The sequence below is a fragment of the Piliocolobus tephrosceles genome, chromosome 17, assembly GCF_002776525.5.
Source record: "Piliocolobus tephrosceles isolate RC106 chromosome 17, ASM277652v3, whole genome shotgun sequence".
NCBI classification, from domain to species: Eukaryota; Metazoa; Chordata; class Mammalia; order Primates; family Cercopithecidae; genus Piliocolobus; species Piliocolobus tephrosceles.
In genome coordinates, this window is record NC_045450.1 from 41,569,244 (window position 1) to 41,589,459 (window position 20,216).

A 20,216-nucleotide genomic window follows, 5' to 3' on the forward strand; every position below is an offset into this window, starting at 1 on the left:
TGGAGTGCAGTGGTGCAATCTCAGCTCACTGCAACCTCCACCTGCTGTGTTCAAGTGATTCTCCTGCCTCAGCCCTCTGAGTAGCTGGGATTACAGGTGTGCACCACCATGCCCAGCTAATTTTTGTATTTTTAGTAGAGATAGGGTTTTGCCACGTTGGTCGGGTTGGTCTCGAACTCCTGACCTCAAAGGATTCATCCACCTTGGCCTCCCAACGCGCTGGAATTACAGGCATGAGCCACCACGCCCAGCCCAGAATTGTTCTTGATTCTGAAGCTAAGACTTGACAAACTGACAGGACTTTTCCCCACCCCAGAGCAAACCAAGACATGGCCCTTTGCTCCACACTGAGATGAAGTGCCAGGAAGAAAGCCCCAGAGGAGGGCATCAGTCACTTGGGGCACAAACCAGGAGACCTCCCAGTGCCCCAGAGGTAGAGGCCTGGTTTCAACACCCAGCCCTCCAGGGACCAACTATGTGGCCTTGGACAAGCTTTCACCTCTCCAGGGTGATAATAATCCTGTCCCCCGTTACAAGGCTGGGCAACTGCCTAGTCACTTCCAAGACCACTGCTCTCCCAGGGGGAAGAGGTGTGATGAGCAGGAGCGCCCAGGACTCCCAGTCTCCCATGGCATCTGATCTTGGCTCACTGCAACCTCCACCTCCTGGCCTCAAGAGATCCTCCTATGTCAGCCTCCCAAGTAGCTGGGACTACAGATGCACGCCACCATGCCCAGCTAATTTTTGTATTTCTTAGTAGAGACAGGGCTTTACCTTGTTGCCCAGGCTGGTCTTGAACTCCTGAGCTCAAGCGATCCACCCACCTTGGCCTCCCAAAGTGCTGGGACTACAGGCGTGATTCACCGCTCCTGGCCTAGGGAGCATTTTAAAAGCCCCTCAAGCAGCTCAACACCCAGTGGGCTGAGGGGCCAGGGGGTGCCCGGTATGGGGCACAGTGGTTCAGGTCAGTGGGTTGGATGCAGAGTCGCCGTCCCTAGCACCCCTACCTGCCTGACTCGTGGTCTCTGGGCTGCCAGCAGGAAGGCAGACACCTGCACGCCCTGGCCTTTGACAGCCGGCCCAGTCACGAGATGACTGATGGGCTGGTGGAGGACGAGGCAGGCACCAGCAGCGAGAAGAACCCTGAGGAGCCCGTGCGCTTCGGCTGGGTCAAGGGGGTGATGGTGAGTGGGGTGTGGGTGCTGCTTGAGGTCCAGAAATGGGGGTGGGGTGGCAGAGCTCCATCCAGGCTCAGCTCTGACTCTCAGGCCCTGGTGGGGCTTCAGTTTCCCATCTGTACAATGAATTCAATGAGTTAATAGATCAATAGATACAGGATTAATGCCTGCCAGGAAGTAATTAGAAGAAACTGTATTTCCCTAAAAAGCCACCAGGGGGCTGCACTAAACACACAATTCCGTAAATGTGTTTTTCTCCTCCATGAAGGGAAGGAAAAGGTTTGCTGTAGTGTAGAGCAGGATTAAGTTTCCAGACAGTAAAGAATCAAGTACATTTGGCTTTGGAGACATTATGGGACTTTACAGAGGGGATCTCATGGGATGTAGAAGGCTTTAGCCCTGCTCTGGGAGGCAGGAGGCTGGGGTTTTGATCTTAACGCTGCCAACTTGCTCTGCCTCCGTTTCTCCATCTGAACCACGAGCCCTCTCCGAGCCCCATATGCTCATATTCAGAGCTGGGATCTCCCTCCTGGGCTGTGTTGCCAGAGCCAGGAACGGCCCTGCAACTCAGTGGGGCCAGCAACTACACCAGCCCCTCCCACCTGGAAGCTTCAGCCTCCATCTCAGCCTTTGGCTTTGCTTTAAATTTGGAAGCTGAAGTCACAGCCCCTTGAGCTCTGATATCTGCTTGTACATGGGGCACTGGCTCACCTGGCATTTGCTGAGCTCCCTGTAAATGCCAGGCTCTGGATCAACTGCCGACCACTGGGGCCATGGTCGTGGCTGGCAGACACAGGATCCTGGGCTTGGGATGGATACAGTGAGGGGGGACAGTGCTCGTAGCCCAGTGTCAGGCCTCAACGGGAGGGCAGGAAAATAGGTGGGAGGGATAGGTGGGTCTCTGGGTGCCTCTCACCCTCTTGCCCCGTAGAACCAGACTCGGAACCTACTGACGTGGGTGAAGAAGGGACCCAGTTGTCCCCAGGGCCTAGGTGCTTGATACCCTGCCATAGCAAGGGACAAGGACTTGTTGTTTGGCCTTGGGCTGTCCACCCAGGTGGCCTCTGACCCCCCTGTCCTCCCAGATTCGTTGCATGCTCAACATCTGGGGCGTGATCCTCTACCTGCGGCTGCCCTGGATTACGGCCCAGGCAGGCATCGGTGAGTGCCCCTCTGGGGAGAGGAGGGAGGGCCTGCCTGAATCCTGTTCTTCCCAGGCCCCGAGGTTGCAGGATTAAACTTGAGCTGCAGAGACCAAAGGGCCAGGCCTGCTCCTCCCTGGTGCCGTCTTGAGCCCCTGCAGTGACAGGGGTCAGGGGGGTGTGGCAGAGGCACACTGGGCCTGGGGTCAGTAGGCCTAAGGGCTGTTTGCCCTCAGTAAGCCACTTAACCTCTCAGAGCTCATTTCTACCTCGAAGCATGCAGGTTAGAAAGTTGTCCTCTGGCCGGGCTCAGCGGCTCACACTTTGGGAGGCTGCAATCCCAGAACTTTGGGAGGCCAAGGCAGGTGGATCATGAGGTCAGGAGTTCAAGACCAGCCTGGCCAACATGATGAAATCCCATCTCTACTAAAAATATAAAAAAAATTAGCCAGGCATGGTTGGCGGGTGCCTGTAATCCCAGCTACTCGGGAGGCTGAGGCAGAGAATTGCTTGAACCTGGGAGGCAGAGATTGCAGTGAGCCGAGATCACACCACTGCACTCCAGTCTGGGTGACAGAGTGTGAGACTCCGTAAAAAAAAAAAAAAAAAAAAAAAAAAAAGCTGCATTCTGTAGCCTACAGCTGCTCTGTAGCCTGCTGTGTGACTTTGGGCAAGTTTCTTCACCTCTCTGAGCCCTGGATTCCTCATTAGGAAAATGAGGGTGATAACAGAACATACCTCATGGAGCTGTTGTGGGATTTACAGGATGCAGGTAAAAACAGCACAGATTTGGCTCCCAGAGGTGATCACGGAGTGGTAACTGCTACTTTATTTTTTATTATTAAACGAGGGTAGCTTCCCCCTCATGCCTAACAATCCAACAAATGCTGGCTCAAGGGCTCCCTGGCTATTCAGAGTATGGCAGGAGGTAGACAGAGACCCATTTTTTTATTTTTTTGAGATGAAGTCTCGCTCTGTCGCCCTAGGCTGGTGTGCAGTGGCATGGTCTTGGCTCACTGCAATTGCTGCCTCCCAGGTTCAAGCAATTCTCTGCCTCAGCCTCCCAAGTAGCTGGGATTACAGGCATGTGCCACCACGCCCGGCTAATTTTTGTAGTTTTAGTAGAGACGGGGTTTCACCATGTTGGCCAGGCTGGTCTTGAACTCCTGACCTTGTGAACCGCCTGCCTCGGCCTCCCAAAGTGACAGAGACCCATTTATCAGATGAGAAAACTGAAGCTCAGAGAAGGGAGATGAACGTAGGTTGCATGGTGAATGAGTAGGCAAACTGGGGCTCCTCCCCTGGGAAATGCCCTGCCTAAGCTTTGGGTGCTCCCTGCAGTCCTGACCTGGATCATCATCCTGCTGTCGGTCACAGTGACCTCCATCACAGGCCTCTCCATCTCAGCCATCTCCACCAACGGCAAGGTCAAGTCAGGTGGGCCATCCCCCTTCCAACCAAGGCCCTCCTCTTGTGGGCTGCTAATCCTGGGAACAGGACTCCCAACTTCCCCAACCCAATGGGACACCCAGCTGCTCCTGTGGTTCCAGGAGAGGGCTCTAGGCAGGCTGTCTACACCACGAGATGGCCTCAGCTGTCTCCTGTGCCGTGGGTCCCGTGGCCACCCTCTCCTGGCCTCTGCCTGCCCCGAGTCTACCCCAGCGAACCAACTCCTCTGGTTTCATGGTTCCCGACTCTGCCCTGATAGGTGGCACCTATTTCCTCATCTCCCGGAGTCTGGGCCCAGAGCTTGGGGGCTCCATCGGCCTCATTTTCGCTTTCGCCAATGCTGTGGGTGTGGCCATGCACACTGTGGGCTTTGCAGAGACTGTGCGGGACCTGCTCCAGGTGAGGCCGGGGGCTGGACCCTGGGTAGAGGGATCCGGGTAGCCCACTGCACTCTCCTCCGCCCCATCTAGGCGGGGCCCTCCTGCTGCCCTGCCTGACTTCACCCACCAGGAACCACAGCCTGAGCACTGTGGGTGAGAGTGACAATCTCACCAAATAAAGACCATTCCTTTCCCAGAAGTCCCCTTTGCGGGGGGTGGTGTGTGGCCTTTAGGGCCACATTGTCCAGGTCCATGCAGCAGCTGCTTTGTGGACTCGATGGCAGGGGTGGTGCTTGAGTTAACATCGTCCTAGAAGAGTGCACCCCACAGGAGGTGCCTCCTAGGTGGGCAGAGTCTGGGGGATGGGGAGTTCAGAGGGTGGCTTGCAGCCTGGCCCATTTTCCCTCCCCAGGAGTATGGGGCACCCATTGTGGACCCCATTAATGACATCCGCATCATCGGCGTGGTCTCCGTCACTGTGCTGCTGGCCATCTCCCTGGCCGGCATGGAGTGGGAGTCCAAGGTGAGGAGGCCACGGAGGAGGGGGACGTGGGGGTGGTCATGGTGGAGGTGGTCATGGTGGAGGAGGTCATGGTGGAGGAGGTAGAAAAGCGGGGGTCGCCGGGCCTGGGCCCTCCCTGGTCCTCTGCCTTTTCTTTTCTTTTCTTTCTTTCTTTTTTTTTTTTTTTTTGAGCCAGAATCTTGCTCGATGCCTATGCTGGGGTGCAGTGGTACCATCGCGGCTCACTGCAACCTCCACCTCCCAGGTTCAAGTGATTCTCCTGCCTCAGCCTCCTGAGTAGCTGGGATTACAGGCACCTGCCACCACACCCAGCTAATTTTTGTATTTTTGGTAGAGACGGGGTTTCACCGTGTTGGTCAGGCTGGTCGCAAACTCCTGACATCAAGTGATCTGCCCGCGTTGGCCTCCCAAAGTGCTGGGATTACAGGTGTGAGCCACCGTGCCCTGCTGCTTTGTATCTCTTTTGTGTGACAATCTAGGTTCCACATGGCCCAGGGTGGGCATGGTGGCTCCAGGGGGCTGGGCACCCAGACTCCTTCCGTCTTGTGCTCCCTCCATGCCTGCGCGTGGCCTTTGTCTACCTGGTCCACCATGCCCACAGGCCCTCCAGTCAGAGGGAAAGCAAAGAAGGGGGAAATGAAAGGGAGGGAATTCCCTTTTCTCTTTCTTTTTGTGGCACCATCTGGAAGCTGCACTATTGCTGTCACACATGGCTGCAAGGGAGCCTGGGGAGGTGTGGCCTTCAGCTGAACCATGGATCCTGCTGGCAGACTCAGCCGGACAGGCCCTACAGGCAGGGCAGGACCTTGCCCCTGCAGCCTGTCCTCTCCCCACATTCTCTGACCTGCAGCTGTCAGAGGGTGACCTCCTCTCTCTTCCTCGGATGCCCTTCCCCAGACAGTTCTCTGACTTGTTCGTTCTCCCACTTAAGGTGTCTGCTAAACACCTTCTCTCTGGTGACACCTTCCCAGGCCATCCTGCTAAATGAGCTCCACCCAGTCGCCATCACACTCCCTCTTCTTACTTTATTTATTTATTTGTTTTTGAGATGGAGTCTCGTTCTGTCACCTAGGCTGGGGTGCAGAGGTGTGATCTCGGCTCACTGCAACCTCTGCCTCCTGGTCTCAAGCGGTTCTCCTGCCTCAGCCTCCTGAGTAGCTAGGATTATAGGCGCCCACCACCATGCCTGGCTAATTTTTGTGTTTTTAGTATAGATGGGGTTTCACCATGTTGGCCAGGCTGATCTGGAACTCCTGACCTCAGGTGATGCACCCACGTCGGCCTCCCAAAGTGCTGAGATTATAGGCTTGAGCCACTGCATCCAGCCTGTATTTTTAGTAGAGACAGGGTTTCCCCATGTTGGCCAGGCTGGTCTCAAATTCCTGACCTCAGGTGATCCTCCCACCTCAGCCTACCAAACCTCTTCTTACTTTAAATTCATCCTCCTTATTTATCAGCCAAGACAAGAGGCTTTGGTGGTCTTGAACTCTATACCATCTGTATTCCCAACTCCTTGAACAGATCCTGCTGCATAATGGGTGTTGAATGAATGAGTGAGTGAATAATGGAGAAACAGGCCCTGGGCAAATTATTTTCTGGCAGGGCTTCCCAGAGAGGTAGAACCAGACTATCTGACCTCTGGGGTCCTTCGCCCCCCACCCCCAACCCAGGCCCAGGTGCTGTTCTTCCTTGTCATCATGGTCTCCTTTGCCAACTACTTGGTGGGGACGCTGATCCCCCCATCTGAGGACAAGGCCTCCAAAGGCTTCTTCAGCTACCGGGGTATGTGCTGATCGAGGCCCTGACCATGGCTCTGGGGACAGGGACTCTCTGCCCAGGAATCTGGCCCATTGTGTGGACACTGGGAGGATGGGATTACCCGATCCCATGGTCAGGGGCTGCCTGCCCATCGGGTCCCAGCAAGGGGGGGGTCAAGCCCTCCAGGTGAGCCTTACTCAGGCCTTGCTTTTCCAGCGGACATTTTTGTCCAGAACTTGGTGCCTGACTGGCGGGGTCCAGATGGCACCTTCTTCGGAATGTTCTCCATCTTCTTCCCCTCGGCCACAGGCATCCTGGCAGGGGCCAACATATCCGGTGACCTCAAGGTGAGCAGAATACCCGCCCCTCCTGTGTCCTGGCACCGCACAGGGGCTATGAGCAGAATCCTGCTCCCTGCTCTACTGGCATCTGCCACTGGGCACTGAGACCTGGGAGGCAGGGCTTCTAAAATCCAGTCCAGTCCAACTCAGCTCAGTTCAACCCAATCCAACCGATTCCATTCCGTTCTGTGATTGTTTATGAAGACCAGCTGTATTCTAGGCTTGAGGGGCACCACGAAATGGCTAGGTTCCTCCCTAGTTCCCAGAACTCTCAGCCTTAGGGGAAGACTGGCCCAGCTGTGACCTTAAGAGCTCAGCCTTGCTCATGCACATCTGGGCTGACATCCTCCCAGGGCTCCCCACTGCGTTGCTGCAGGCAGGCTTCTTGGCTTGGCATTCAAGGCTCCAGCCCACCTATCCAGGCTCATCCCTGACCAGTGCCACCCTTCCCATGAGCCTGCTCCAGCGCCCATGTTACCCTGTCCCTCCTCCATGCCTTTGCCTGTGCTGCACTCTCTACCTGCAACTCCATACACTTGCTTTTTTATCCTGAAAGTTTTGTTCTGTTTCTTTCTTTTTGTTTTTGTTTTTTTTCCTTTGAGCTGGAGTTTCGCTCTGTCACCCAGACTGGAGTGCAGTGGCACGATCTCAGCTCATTGCAATCTCCACCTCCTGGGTTCAAGTGATTCTCATGCCACAGCCTCCAGAGTAGCTAAGACTACAGGCACCTGCCACCATGCTCAGGTAATTTTTTTTTTTTTTTGAAACGGAATCTCGCTCTGTTGACCAGGCTGAAGTGCAGTGGTATCATCTCAGTTCACTGCAAACTCCACCTCCCGGGTTCACGCCATTCTCCTACCTCAACCTCCCGAGTAGCTGGGACTACAGGCACCCGCCACCATGCCTGGCTAATTTTTTGTATTTTTAGTAGAGATGGGGTTTTGCCATGTTGGTCAGGATGGTCTCGATCTCCTGACCTCAAGTGATCCACCTGATTCATCTTCCCAAAGTGCTGGGATTACAGGCGCGAGCCACTGCTCCCGGTCTGTTTGTCTTTCAAATACCTCCTTCAACTATCCTCTCTCCCAGCCCTTCCATCACAGTCATGGTTCCCCCAGCATAACGATGTCAGGCCAAATGCGTATCTGTTGCCCTGGCATCTGGAGAATGGAGACTTGCCTCTATCTCCCTATTCCCTCCCAGCTCAGAGTCTGGCACATACTAGGTGCTCTGTACATGTTTGCTGACTGAATCGTGGTGAAATGCAGTGTTTGAGCAATAGTACAAAGTGCTGCACCATCGGGGAGAAGGAGAAACTAACGTTGGCAGGGGTTCCAGCAGAATTTCTGGGTGCAGGAGGTGCCAGAGCTGGGTTTTGAAAGATGAGAAGCTGGCGGAGCCTTTGCTCAAAGGAGGTGGCAGGCAAGAGGGGGTGATGAATGTGGAGCTAGCCCCATGCTGGAAATCACAGCTAACCCCTACCCCAAAACTCCAGTCTCATTTGGAAGGTACTCCTTGATGCATTTTCTTAAGCGAATTAAGGACTGTGCATTGAGCCAGGCACAGTGGCTCATGCCTATAATCCCAGCACTTTGGGAGGCCAGAGCAGGTGGATCACTTGAGGTCACGAGTTCAAGACCAGCCTGGCCAACATGATGAAACTATGTTTTAGTCTCCACTAAAAACACAAAAATCAGCCAGGTGTGGTGGTGGGCTCTTGTAATCCCAGCTTCTTGGGAGGCTGAGGCAGGAGGATTGCTTGAACCCAGGAGGCGGAGGTTGCAGTGAGCCAAGATCGCACCACTGCACTCCAGCCTGGGCGACAGAGCGGAACTCCATCTCAAAAAAACCCAAAAAACAAAAAGGACTGCGCATGGAGGTGACTGTGAAGCCAGCCTGGCTTTAACCGGCTATGCACCAGGCAGTGTTCGGCAGGGCCTGGAAACTGGAGAACAGCCGGCCGTTGGTTTGTCTGGGGAATGGCCAGCAGAGGCCTGGTCTGCCTGCCCTGAGGGTCCCGCAGAGGTTGGGCCTGTGCTCAGACAGCCTGGATTCCATGGAGCCTCATTAGATCGTTGCCTGGGAATTTATCTCGATGCCTCATCAAGCTTTTTAGGTTACCAGCCAGCTGGCGTCAGCTGTCTCAAAGCTGGGTAAGGCCCGCCCCTGCACTCTGTCCTAAATGCCCTCAAGCTTTAAGGGGCTCTTGGATGGCCTCCACCTATCCTGTGGGACAGCATCCTCAGCAGCAGAGCCACTGTTGGTGGAGCCCTCACTGTGACATTTTGGGCAAGTCCCTTTGAAACTCCCTGGGCCTCAGCTTCCCCAATTCCAAAATGGGTTGAGTCCAGCCCCCACCTTGCAGGGCGGTGGGGAGGATTCCATGCGCTAATTCATGTAAAGTGCTTAGAATAGTGCCTGGCTCAGAGCAGGAGCTAAGAGCTTCTTGTCATCATTGTTTTTACCATGATATAGACAAGCAAGCCAAGGTCAGAGAGGTTCAGGGGCCTGCCCAGGACTACACAGGTGGCAGAGGAGCCGGAATGCCAGTTTCTAAAACAGAGAGGCCTCAACTACATCACCATTTCATCATCCAACAAATATGTTCTGTGTGGCCTCAGGGCACGCCCCTGTGCACAATACTGCCCTCACCCCAACAGCTCACATTTATTACACTTATCCCCTGCCAAGTTATTTTCTGATCTCACAGATGGGGAAACTGAGGCTCAGGGATGTTAAGGGGCTTCTCCTAGTGTACACAGCAGGGAAGAGGTGGGCTGAGATGTGGACCTGGATGTGCCTAACTTTGTTAAATGCCCAGGCAACAATCTCGAAGTTAGTGACACATCCAGGTCCACATCTCAGCCCACCTCTACCCAGCTCACCTCTTCTCTGCCTGCCTCTTCCCAGTACATCCAGGGACTGAGATCTCAGATCTAGATGCAGGAGGTAGGATGAGGGTTGATGGCTGGCGTATTTGTGTTTTCACCACAAATTGGGTGGCTTAAAAACAGACCTATATTCACTCCCAGTTCAGGAGGCTAAAAGTCCGGGATCCAGGTGTCGGCAGGACCAAGCTCCCTCTGAAAACCCAGGGGAGAATCCAGACTTGCCTCTTCCTAATTTCTGGTGGCTGCTGACAATGGCTTTCATCGGCTGGCAACTGCGTCACTCCAATCTCTGTCTCTGTCTCACGTGGCCTTCTTTCATCTGTGGGTCCTTTCCTTGCAAGGACGTCAGTCATTGCATTTGGGGCCCACCCTGATCTGATGTGACCTCATCTTCATTAATTGCACCTGTAAAGACCCTGTTTCCAAATAAGGCCACATTCTGAGGTTCTGGGTGGATGTGAATTTTGGGGGACACTATTCAACCCACTAGAGGCAGGGTGGGAGGCTGGCATGTTCTGTTGGCTTTGGGGCTAGGGACCCCATGTGCATGGCCCAGTTGAGTCAAACAGGTTTGCCGGGCAGGGCTGGCAGGTCCACGCCTGCAGGGGCCCCGCAGAGCCCTGGGGTGGAGACTCCACCCAAAGCCCTGCCTCAAAAAAAATAAAAAAAAAAGAAAGCAAGAAAATATGAGCAGAGATTTATTTCTCAGAATGGTAGGAGAAAGTTTGGGGTGTATTCTATCTATTGTTGAGGAACCAGACAAATCAATTGGTGCATAATGATTGAACATGCCGTGAGGGCTGGCGGGGAGGGGAGTCCTGGTCTAGGATCTCAATGTGGATTAATTTATTTCACCAACATCCCTGACAGATGAGGGGCCGGGGTGTGAGAGCACAGCGCCCTGCCCAGCTGGCCGCCTGGAACTGAACCCGGGCAGGCCAACTCCAGAGCCCATCACCCTACCCCCGCCCTCACCACCCTCAAAGCAAGCCCTGGCCAAGTGCCCTCTGTGGCCCAGGCGTGGAGCTGTTGAATTTCTTCTCTCTGCCTCCATCTCCCAGGGGCTTGGGTGGAGTCTCCGCCCTGTGATCTCAGTTGTGTTCATCCCTCTGTAGGGGTCCTCAATCATGAGGCTCTTTCCTCTCTGTGCTGGAACAGGGGCTCTGAGGGGCCAAGGTCAGAGGTTGCTGTCCCCAGCCTTAGCCTTAGACAAGGAGGACAGGCCTGGAAGGAGGCCCAGGGGCTGCCTAATGTCCTCCCTCCTTCCCTCCCTCCCTCTCTCCCTCCCTCCTGCAGGACCCTGCTGTAGCCATCCCCAAGGGAACCCTCATGGCCATTTTCTGGACCACCATTTCCTACCTCGCCATCTCAGCCACCATTGGTAAGTGGCCGCCCCAGCCAGTCAGGAAGGGGAGGGACCTGGCCTCCACCCTGCAGTGTCCCAAACCCCCCACCACTGGAGGGGATCAGAGGGTGGGGTCTGACTCTCTAACAGGGAGAGCTGGGCTGGGAGGGTATGGCCACCTCAGGATGTGAAGCCTTGAACCTATCTCTGGTGTATCTTGACAATGATCAGAGCATCTTCATGGTGGTGGGCATGGCGGGGTCAGACCACGCTCCTTGGGTCCCTTGAGGGCCCAGATTCATAAGTGTGAAGATCCTGCAGGACAAATCTAGGAGTGATGATGATGATGATGATACCAGCAACTGACTTCCCACATGCCCAGCCCTTTGCATGCCAATCCTATCACTGTCATTTTCCCTATTTCACCAAGGAGAAAATGGGGGCTCAGCCATGTTAAGTGATCTGCCCAGGGTCACACCATTCAGTAATGGTGGAGCCGGGCTTTTGAGCCCAGGCCTGGGCTGTTAACACCTGCCTTGAACTGAGATCCTCACAGGTGCACTTGCTCCCAGTGGCCCCGTTTGAGGCAAGCTGTTCACAAATGGCCAAGGGACTTGGTCCAGCTCACAGCCACTCAACGCTTAAGATGCAGGTCTCCGATCCAAGGAGGACATTGTGATCTTGGTCACTTAAGCTCTATGCCTCTATAAAATGGCAACAACAAAAATAATAGTAATGCCTGCTCGGAGGTTGTTGTAAAGTACTTAGCCTGGCTCTGGGCACACCTCCATTGTCATCATTATCATTGCATGATGAAGGGACAGCTGCCCGTCCTCTGCAGTGTCTCACCCTCTGCAGAGGTGGGGCTGGAAGAGGAGAGTAAGGAGGGAAGGGAGACCTCCCCACGCTCTCCTTCCTCCTCTCAGGCTCCTGCACGGTGCGTGATGCCTCTGGGGTCCTGAATGACACGATGACCCCTGGCTGGGGTGCGTGCGAGGGGCTGGCCTGCGGCTATGGCTGGAACTTCACCGAGTGCACCCAGCAGCACAGCTGCCGCTACGGCCTCATCAATTATTACCAGGTTACCGCCAGGAGGGCTGATCCACCAGACTCAGTGGGGGCTGGATGGAGGCTGCAGGGCCCCTTGCGGGCCTGGAAGGTTTTCGGGGGGGGGGAGTTTTGGGGGCTGAGCCCTAGGCTTAGGGGAGAGGAGTCCAAAGCCCAGGTCTGTCCAGTCCTGACCTGTGGGTGGACACTGGGATCTCCAGGGGTGGGTCCTGGACTCAGATGGAGGCTCAGGACCCAGCCCCTGCCTGCAGTAGGGAATGAGTTGCCACAGATGGGGGCTCCTGGCTCAGCCCCCCACCATGGAGTCCCTGACCCCCAAATCCCCACAGACCATGAGCATGGTGTCAGGCTTCGCGCCCCTGATCACGGCTGGCATCTTCGGGGCCACCCTCTCCTCCGCCCTGGCCTGCCTTGTCTCTGCTGCGAAAGTCTTCCAGGTGATGCCACAGAAAGGGGTCGAGATGATGGGGGGTGAGGAGCCTGGGCTAGAGGCACAATCGGGCGGGTACCTGGCTGACTGCTACAAACAGCGGAAGGTGTCATTAGACCGGGGTCTCTAGCCAGAAGGGAAAAGGAGCTATCGGCAAACTCTTGAAGGAAGCAGCCCCTTCCAGTGGTGTGACTTGACGAACACCTGCAGCCCCCACCCCAAACTCCCACCTGTGCCACCTGCATCCTGTCCGCAACTCCACCATTCAAGCTCTACCCGAAGCCATCCACGCCCCGTCATGCCCTTTTACTGTCTTCACAGTAGGGCGGAGGGAGAGTGATCATCCCTGTTTAATAGAAACAGACACCAGGACCCAGGTTGGGGAGGTCACAGAGGGCACCGAGCCCGGGGCTGGAGCTCAGGTGGCCCCAGGGGAGGGGAGGTGGCAGGTTCCAGCCTGGGGGTGAGTGAGGCCTCTGGTGCTGCAGTGCCTTTGCGAGGACCAGCTGTACCCACTGATTGGCTTCTTCGGCAAAGGCTACGGCAAGAACAAGGAGCCCGTGCGCGGCTACCTGCTGGCCTACGCCATCGCCGTGGCCTTCATCATCATCGGTAAGGCTCTGCCACGGCGCACAGGGCCTGGCCTCCTGTTCCCCTGGCCGGCCATGAGGGTCATGGGGGCCGGGCTTTTCTCCTGCCTCCGTGTCCCTGCCCCAGAGTCCCGCCAGGCCTGACAATTAGTGGGCACTCAGAGGCTAAATCTTGAGGGGTGAGGCCCCACCTGGGAGGAGACATCGGGGGGCCATGTGATCCTTCCCCTTCCCACCTCCAGGCAGTTGGCTCCCAAACCATGTCAGGCAGTAGAGCCTTCTGCTTTGTTAGAAGAGGACTTACCTGTTCCCCCAGTCTGCATTCGCGTGTCCTGGCAGCTAGCATCCCCCTTCCCTGGGTCTAAACAAACCCCCAGAACACCTTTGGAGCATGGGACAAGCTGACTGGTCCCTCCTTGGGATGGGATACCAATGGCTGGTCAGTATCCTCATACGTATATAAACTAGATAACCCAGTTCGTCAGACCTAGGGCTTCTAGACTCCTTGGGCTTCAAGATGGCAGATATCTTAGGAGAAAAGAGCCCAGGTAATCGGTTCATTAGATCAACTTCCTATCCAGGCTTTGCCATGTGCCAGTTGTGTGACCTTAGACAAGTTACTTCACCTCTCTGAGCCTCATTTTTCTCATCTGCAGAATGGGAGCAATAGTGCCTAACAGGTGTGTCTCAGATGGGCAGGAAAACACCACGTGTGCAGGAAGATCTACATACATTCATATATGCACACACACTCACATGTGTACACACACTCACATGTGCACACACCCGGTACTTGCCTAATTTACTTAGCTATGGAGGCAGAACTCGCTAGGAGAGAGGTGGCCATGCTGCGACATGATGTCCCCTGGCCCCTGCTCCCTATGCAGGAGTGGGGTAGGGGTAGACTACTGGCCAGCCTCCCTGGGCTCATGGGCACCCTCCTGCCACCAGTGAATCCATGCTGTTCAGGCTGGCATCACAGTCCGTGAGATTTGCCCTGATAGCCTAGTCACTATGACCCAAGGGAAGCTTTCCAGACACCGGGTGCTACTGGGTCCTGAACCACATGAAGAGGTGGCAAGGATGGAAAAGTCTGGTCAGACTTGATATTCTCTGGCCCTGTCTCTGCTTCCTGCTCACCGGGGCCCAGAAACACATTTCCCTGCAATGTACCCTGATTCAGATTCAATGTCCTTTCATCTGGGTGGGTCTGACTTGACTTCAGACTGAGGATCCGGGTAGGGTTCTTAGGTGATTATATGAAATCATGGACAGAGGACCTGGCACACTGGTGCACGCTGTGTTTTGGGATCACCAGAAGCAGGCCCTGAGACAAGGATTCATATGTGAAAGTTTATCTGGGGTGCTGGGGGCAGTGGCAGGGGAGGGTAACAGGGAGACGGGGAAGAGGAAGCAGTTCTTGGGTGGGTGAACACTGGGGTACCACTGGGGTGGAGCTGTGCTATGGCCTTAGCTGTCCTGGGTCACATTGCAAAATACATTTCTGGCTGGGCGCAATGGCTCATGCCTGTAATCTCAGCACTTTAGGAGGCTGAGGCAGGCAGATCATTTGAGGTCAGGAGTTTGAGACCAGCCTGGCCAACATGGTGAAACCGTTTCTACTAAAAATACAAAAATTAGCTGGGCATGTTGGTGCACACCTGTAATCCAAGCTACTAGGGAGGCTGAGGCAGGAGAACTGCTTGAGCCCAGGAGGCAGAGGTTGCAGTGAGCCGAGATCATGCCACTGCACTCCAGCCTGGGCAACAAGCAAGACTCTGTCTCAAAAAAAAAAAAAAGTATTTATTGCTGTCATTTGTGTTCAAAACAATATGACAGCAACTACCCTTGGTCATCCCATAGCCTGGTGGGGTCTACTGTCACACTGACCCCCACTGTCTTAAAAGCTGGGTGTTTACAGTTTACAAGACACTATCCCTTGGAGCTTCACAAAAGGATGGACCCATTTCACAGATGAGATGGACCCATTTCACAGATGAGATGGACCCATTTCACAGATGAGAAGGTTGAGACTGACTGAGCCTTGGTGGCCTGTCTGGGGTCCCCCACACTGGGAAGGAGAGTGCCAAACCAGTCCTTGGCAGAGTTCCCCAACAGGCTGTCCTCTCTCTCCCTGGGTTCCTGAAGCTGAGCTCAACACCATAGCCCCCATCATTTCCAACTTCTTCCTCTGCTCCTATGCCCTCATCAACTTCAGCTGCTTCCACGCCTCCATCACCAACTCGCCTGGTAAGCAAACCCTTCACCCACCTCAGGAGGCGGCACCCAGGGGCTAGGGGGGAAATGGGGCATGGGGTGGGAGTGCGAGGCACGGGTGGAGGTCAGCAGCCCAAGGTCACCTCTCCATTTAAAACCATTGAAAGGGAACATGAATAGAATAATAGCTCTCGGCTGGGTGCGGTGGCTCACGCCTGTAATCCTAGCATTTTTGGGAGGCTGAGGTGGGCAGATCACTTGAGGTCAGGAGTTTGTGACCAGCCTGGCCAACATGGTGAAACCCTGTCTCTACAAAAATACAAAAATTAGCCGGGCGTGGTGGCGGGCACCTGTAATCCCGGCTATTCTGGTGGCTGAGGCAGGAGAATCACTTGAATTGGGAAAGGGATGGTTACAGTGAGCCGAGATGGCACCATTACACTCCAGCCTGGGTGACAGAGCAAGGCTCTGTCTCAAATAATAGTAATAATAATAATAATAATAATAATAGCGGCTGTCCTTTCTCAAGCACTGACAGCGTGCACTTTACACGGATTCACGCACTGTTTACCATCTGTAGAGGTTTTCCAGTCTTTCCCTTCCCCAGTTTTACAGGAATCGGGAGCCTGATTCCTCAGAGAAAGAGAATTGCCCAAAGTCACAGCTAGACTGTCACACACAGTGCTGCAGGTTGCACACTGCGTAACTCTAGGAGGCACCATTCATATCATAGATTTCAGACATTTGCATGTTTATGATGGAAAACTTCTGGCAGATGGCACTAAAGAGTCTTGAGGAAAACTTTTTCTAACTAGCTCCAAATTGCCATTGCCTTTTACCAGGCCACCTTTTACATAGACCCCAATGTTCATGATGGCCCTGAAGTTGCGCCATGAGGCAGCTGTCACTAGTGGCAGCCCTGGCCTGGCCTGCTGGTGGGGAGCCAGTCAGAATCATGTCCTTCCCCCTCCATCTCACCCCCTTGGCACCATGGGAGCTGGTGCTGTTGCTGACATGGGATGTCCTGTGGCCGTATTTGGCCGGAGCTGGATGCTCCTGGTGAAATGCCAGCCGAGGCAGGTGTGTGGTTTGCCCCAGAGCCTGTAGACCCAGCCCCAGGAGGCAGGGTGGGTGGTGCTCATGGCTGGTGGGTACAGGCTGGGACCCCGGCTCTGGGCACTGCTCGCATTACTGCCAGGCCCTGCCCAGCAGCTCTGGCCTAGAAGGAGGCTCCAGAGTGCCAGGCATGTTCACTGATTGATGCCCTCGGCCCAGGGTGGAGACCTTCATTTCAGTACTACAACAAGTGGGCGGCGCTGTTCGGGGCTATCATCTCTGTGGTCATCATGTTCCTCCTCACCTGGTGGGCGGCCCTCATCGCCATCGGTGTGGTGCTCTTCCTCCTGCTCTATGTGATCTACAAGAAGCCAGGTGTGCATCTCAGCTGCGAAGCTGCAGCCCTTCTCCCCCAGGGCAGCCATGCAGGCGGCCCTGCCCTCTGCCCCCGGCTGGAGAGCCCTGAGTTGGGCTCTGTGCTGTCCAGGGCCCCTCTCTGCCCCTCCTCTTCATCCCTCCCCATGTGGCAAGGAACCCCAAGGGACGTCCACACTCAGGGCCCATGCCTCGACTTCTAAGCCATCCCTGGGCACCCAGGACCCGGGAATCCCCTGTCCAAAGGACCCTGAGTGAGCTTCCAGGGCCTACGTTGGCCTCTTCCCTAGGGCTGTCGCCCAAGAGGGGTCAGCAGGCTGCTGTGCACACCTAGGCCTCAGGGGTGGCCGAGGGCTGTCTGTGTGGATGGCAGGCAGACAAATCTTGGACTCCAAGCAAGGTCTCTACTTGTCTGCAGGCAGGGACCCTGGGGTGGCAGTGACCTAAGGACGGGAAACAGGGCTCTGAAAAAGCCTGGGGTTCTAAGTCTCAACCTGGGCTTCTAGGCCATCGTGAAGGTTTGGCAAGGCAGGAGGATATCGTGTGGAGCTTGATGTATAACATTTTTGAGGGGGGACTGGGGGGCAGAGTCTCATTCTGTCACCCCGGCTGGAGTGCAGTGGCACAGTCTCGGCTCACTGCAACCTCCACCTCCCGGGTTCAAGCAATTCTCCTGCCTCAGCCTCCTGAGTAGCTGGGATTACAGGTGTGTGCCACCACACCTGGCTAACTTTTGTATTTTTAGTAGAGACAGGGTTTCACCATATTGGCCAGGCTGGTCTTGAACTGCTAACCTCAGGTGATCCACCCACCTCAGCCTCCCAAAATGCTGGGATTACAGGTGTGAGCCACCGTGCCTGGCCTTGATGTGTAATTTTTCAATGTGCAGCCACACACAGTCTGCAGGCCTCCACCCTATAGGCTGCCCACCCAGGTGGCCCTGCTCCCACGGGTGTCCAGTGCCTCAAGAAGGCCAACATTGCCTCCATCCCACCGCATGTCTGGTTTCTTCTACTGATTCCTAACACTGCTCTCCCTTGCTCCCCCAGAGGTAAACTGGGGCTCCTCGGTACAGGCCGGCTCCTACAACCTGGCCCTGAACTACTCAGTGGGCCTCAATGAGGTGGAAGACCACATCAAGAACTACCGGTGAGCAGAGCTGCCGGGACCCACCTGGGACCCCAGGGCCGGTGATGGCTCCACCCTGGGAGTTTCCAAGCCCAGACCTGTCACCTGACCCAGGCAGACCCAGGGTGTGTGCAGCCTCCACTGAGAGGGAACAGAGGTGGAGGAGCCACCCAGCTGCCACGAGACAGGGGTGGGCATATCCTGGTGGGGACCAAGCAAGTCAAGGGGCCTCTCCATGCCTCAGTTTCCACAGTGGAAATGTGCTTTGTTGTCGAGGTGATTGTTGCTGCAGCTCCCATCCCAGTATCCCTGGAACCAACAGTGATGAACCTTCCCTGGGTACCCTTCAAAGCCGATTCCCCTCTTTGTCGAGGAGGATTATGCACCTGCCATCCCCTTCCCACCAGATCCTAATAATTGTTGGCAATATCTATTTTTGTCATGCTTACCATGAGCCAGGTGCTTGCAAAGTGTCTTACACAGCCTTACAAGAACTGGCTGAGGTCCAGGAAATTACTACCCAGTCATGGACAAGAACACTGAGGCACAGAGAGGTTAAGTAACTGGCCCCAGGTCACACAGCTGGTGAGTGGCCAAATTAAGTCTGGCTCCAGTTGACTCAGGTCATGGCCCTTGACCACTGTCATCTGCTGCCTCTTGAGTAACCTGCCTGGGTAACTGATGAGTTTGAAAGTGACGGACTTCCTCACTCCCAGGCTTTGTTCTTTCCCCCACCGTGCCGGGCTAGGCAGGACAGGGCAGGGGAGAAGCATGGGGGTAGCATTTGGTGGCCTGAGCAGGAAGGACCAGAGAGACTAGTGTGGAGGTCACCAAAAGAGCAGGAAGGGCCCCAAAAGTCACCCTGGATTTATAGGTGGGAAGCCAAGGCCCCAAGCATGTAGGGTCATGCTGGTGGCCACACCACCATTCAGGGAGCCTGGGAGGTGCCTTTCCTACCCAGACCCCCATGGGCTCTCTCCTGATGGTTCCTGCCCTTTTCCCTTCCCTCCTCAGCCCCCAGTGCCTGGTGCTCACGGGGCCCCCCAACTTCCGCCCGGCCCTGGTGGACTTTGTGGGCACCTTCACCCGGAACCTCAGCCTGATGATCTGCGGCCACGTGCTCATCGTGAGTGGCCCCTGGAGGGGCGCAGGGCAGTACTCCTGGGGGAGCCACCTGTGTGTGATGTCAACTCACAGAGTGGGGGCCGAGGGGATGCGGAGCAAGGGGTGCCCAGCCAGGCACCCCCATGGACCCCATTCTCTCCCACTCCTGGCCCCTCTTGCTGGCTTCTCCCCCAGCTTCCCTGCCTCTTTTCTGCTCCCTCCCTCTCCCTTCCTCCCCACTGTCTCCCCCACTCCTTGTGTTTCCCTTATCTGGGCAAAAGAAAAGGGCACCGTGGGTGCTGTCAAGTCCCTGGGGCAGCCTCCAGGGCAGGAGAGGGGCTGAATCTCAGGCTGGAGGGTGAAGGCAGCCAGTGATGTCCCCTGTCCCACCCACCCATAGGGACCCCACAAGCAGAGGATGCCTGAGCTCCAGCTCATTGCCAACGGGCACACCAAGTGGCTGAACAAGAGGAAGATCAAGGCCTTCTACTCGGACGTCATTGCTGAGGACCTCCGCAAAGGTGTCCAGATCCTCATGCAGGTGCCGTGGACTGGGGGCTCCCCTACAGGACTTATGCATCGGTGGCACAACCTGGAAGGCAGAAAGTCTTGGGGGCCCTTTTGCTTAAGCCTCTTTTGCTGCAGAAAGAGCCCCAACTTTTTTTTTTTTTTTTTTTTTTTTTTTGAGACTTGTTTTGCTTGTCACCCAGGCTGGAGTGCAGTGGTGCAATCTCAGCTCACTGCAACAACCTCTGCCTCCCAGGTTCAAGCGAATCTACTGCCTCAGCCTCCTGAGTAGCTGGGATTACAGGCACCATGCCTGGCTAATTTTTTTGTGTTTTCAGTAGAGACGGGGTTTCACCATGTTGGCCAGGCTGGTCTGAAACTCCTGACCTCGGATGATCCACCTGCCTTGGCTCCCCGGAGTGCTGGGTTTACAGGCATGAGCCACCATGCCTGACGAGAGCCCCAGCTTTCTTATGTCTCCAGATGTGCTGATTCTGGGCACTTTTTCGGAATGCCCAGGACCTGGGAAACTGACCTGGAAGCCTGTGGGGGCTGGTGTCACCTTGGCCAATTCTAACTTTTGGGAGCCCTGGGAGGGATGTAGGGTGTTGGTGACCAAGCAAGAACTAGAATTGAGGATTCTGGAATTCAGGTATTTCCTCCCATCAGCCATCTTTCTCCCAATAAAGTTTTGTTTTGTGCAAAACAAATTTTTTTAAGATTGTGTATATATA

General features: G+C 55.2%; 1 protein-coding gene across 1 annotated transcript in view; it reads left to right on the plus strand.

Moving 5' to 3' along the window:
- Positions 1-20,216, plus strand: part of SLC12A3 (solute carrier family 12 member 3) — a 65,234-nt gene that overhangs the window by 16,393 nt on the left and 28,625 nt on the right. Inside the window, exons 3-18 of the mRNA XM_023210398.1 lie at positions 1,038-1,184; positions 2,264-2,339; positions 3,662-3,757; positions 4,029-4,168; positions 4,562-4,672; positions 6,343-6,454; positions 6,647-6,777; positions 10,959-11,043; positions 11,934-12,088; positions 12,405-12,512; positions 12,994-13,117; positions 15,244-15,345; positions 16,588-16,743; positions 17,793-17,892; positions 18,886-18,997; positions 19,376-19,516. Coding sequence (XP_023066166.1) covers positions 1,038-1,184; positions 2,264-2,339; positions 3,662-3,757; positions 4,029-4,168; positions 4,562-4,672; positions 6,343-6,454; positions 6,647-6,777; positions 10,959-11,043; positions 11,934-12,088; positions 12,405-12,512; positions 12,994-13,117; positions 15,244-15,345; positions 16,588-16,743; positions 17,793-17,892; positions 18,886-18,997; positions 19,376-19,516 — 1,896 coding nt within the window. The remainder of the gene's footprint in view (positions 1-1,037; positions 1,185-2,263; positions 2,340-3,661; positions 3,758-4,028; positions 4,169-4,561; positions 4,673-6,342; positions 6,455-6,646; positions 6,778-10,958; positions 11,044-11,933; positions 12,089-12,404; positions 12,513-12,993; positions 13,118-15,243; positions 15,346-16,587; positions 16,744-17,792; positions 17,893-18,885; positions 18,998-19,375; positions 19,517-20,216) is intronic.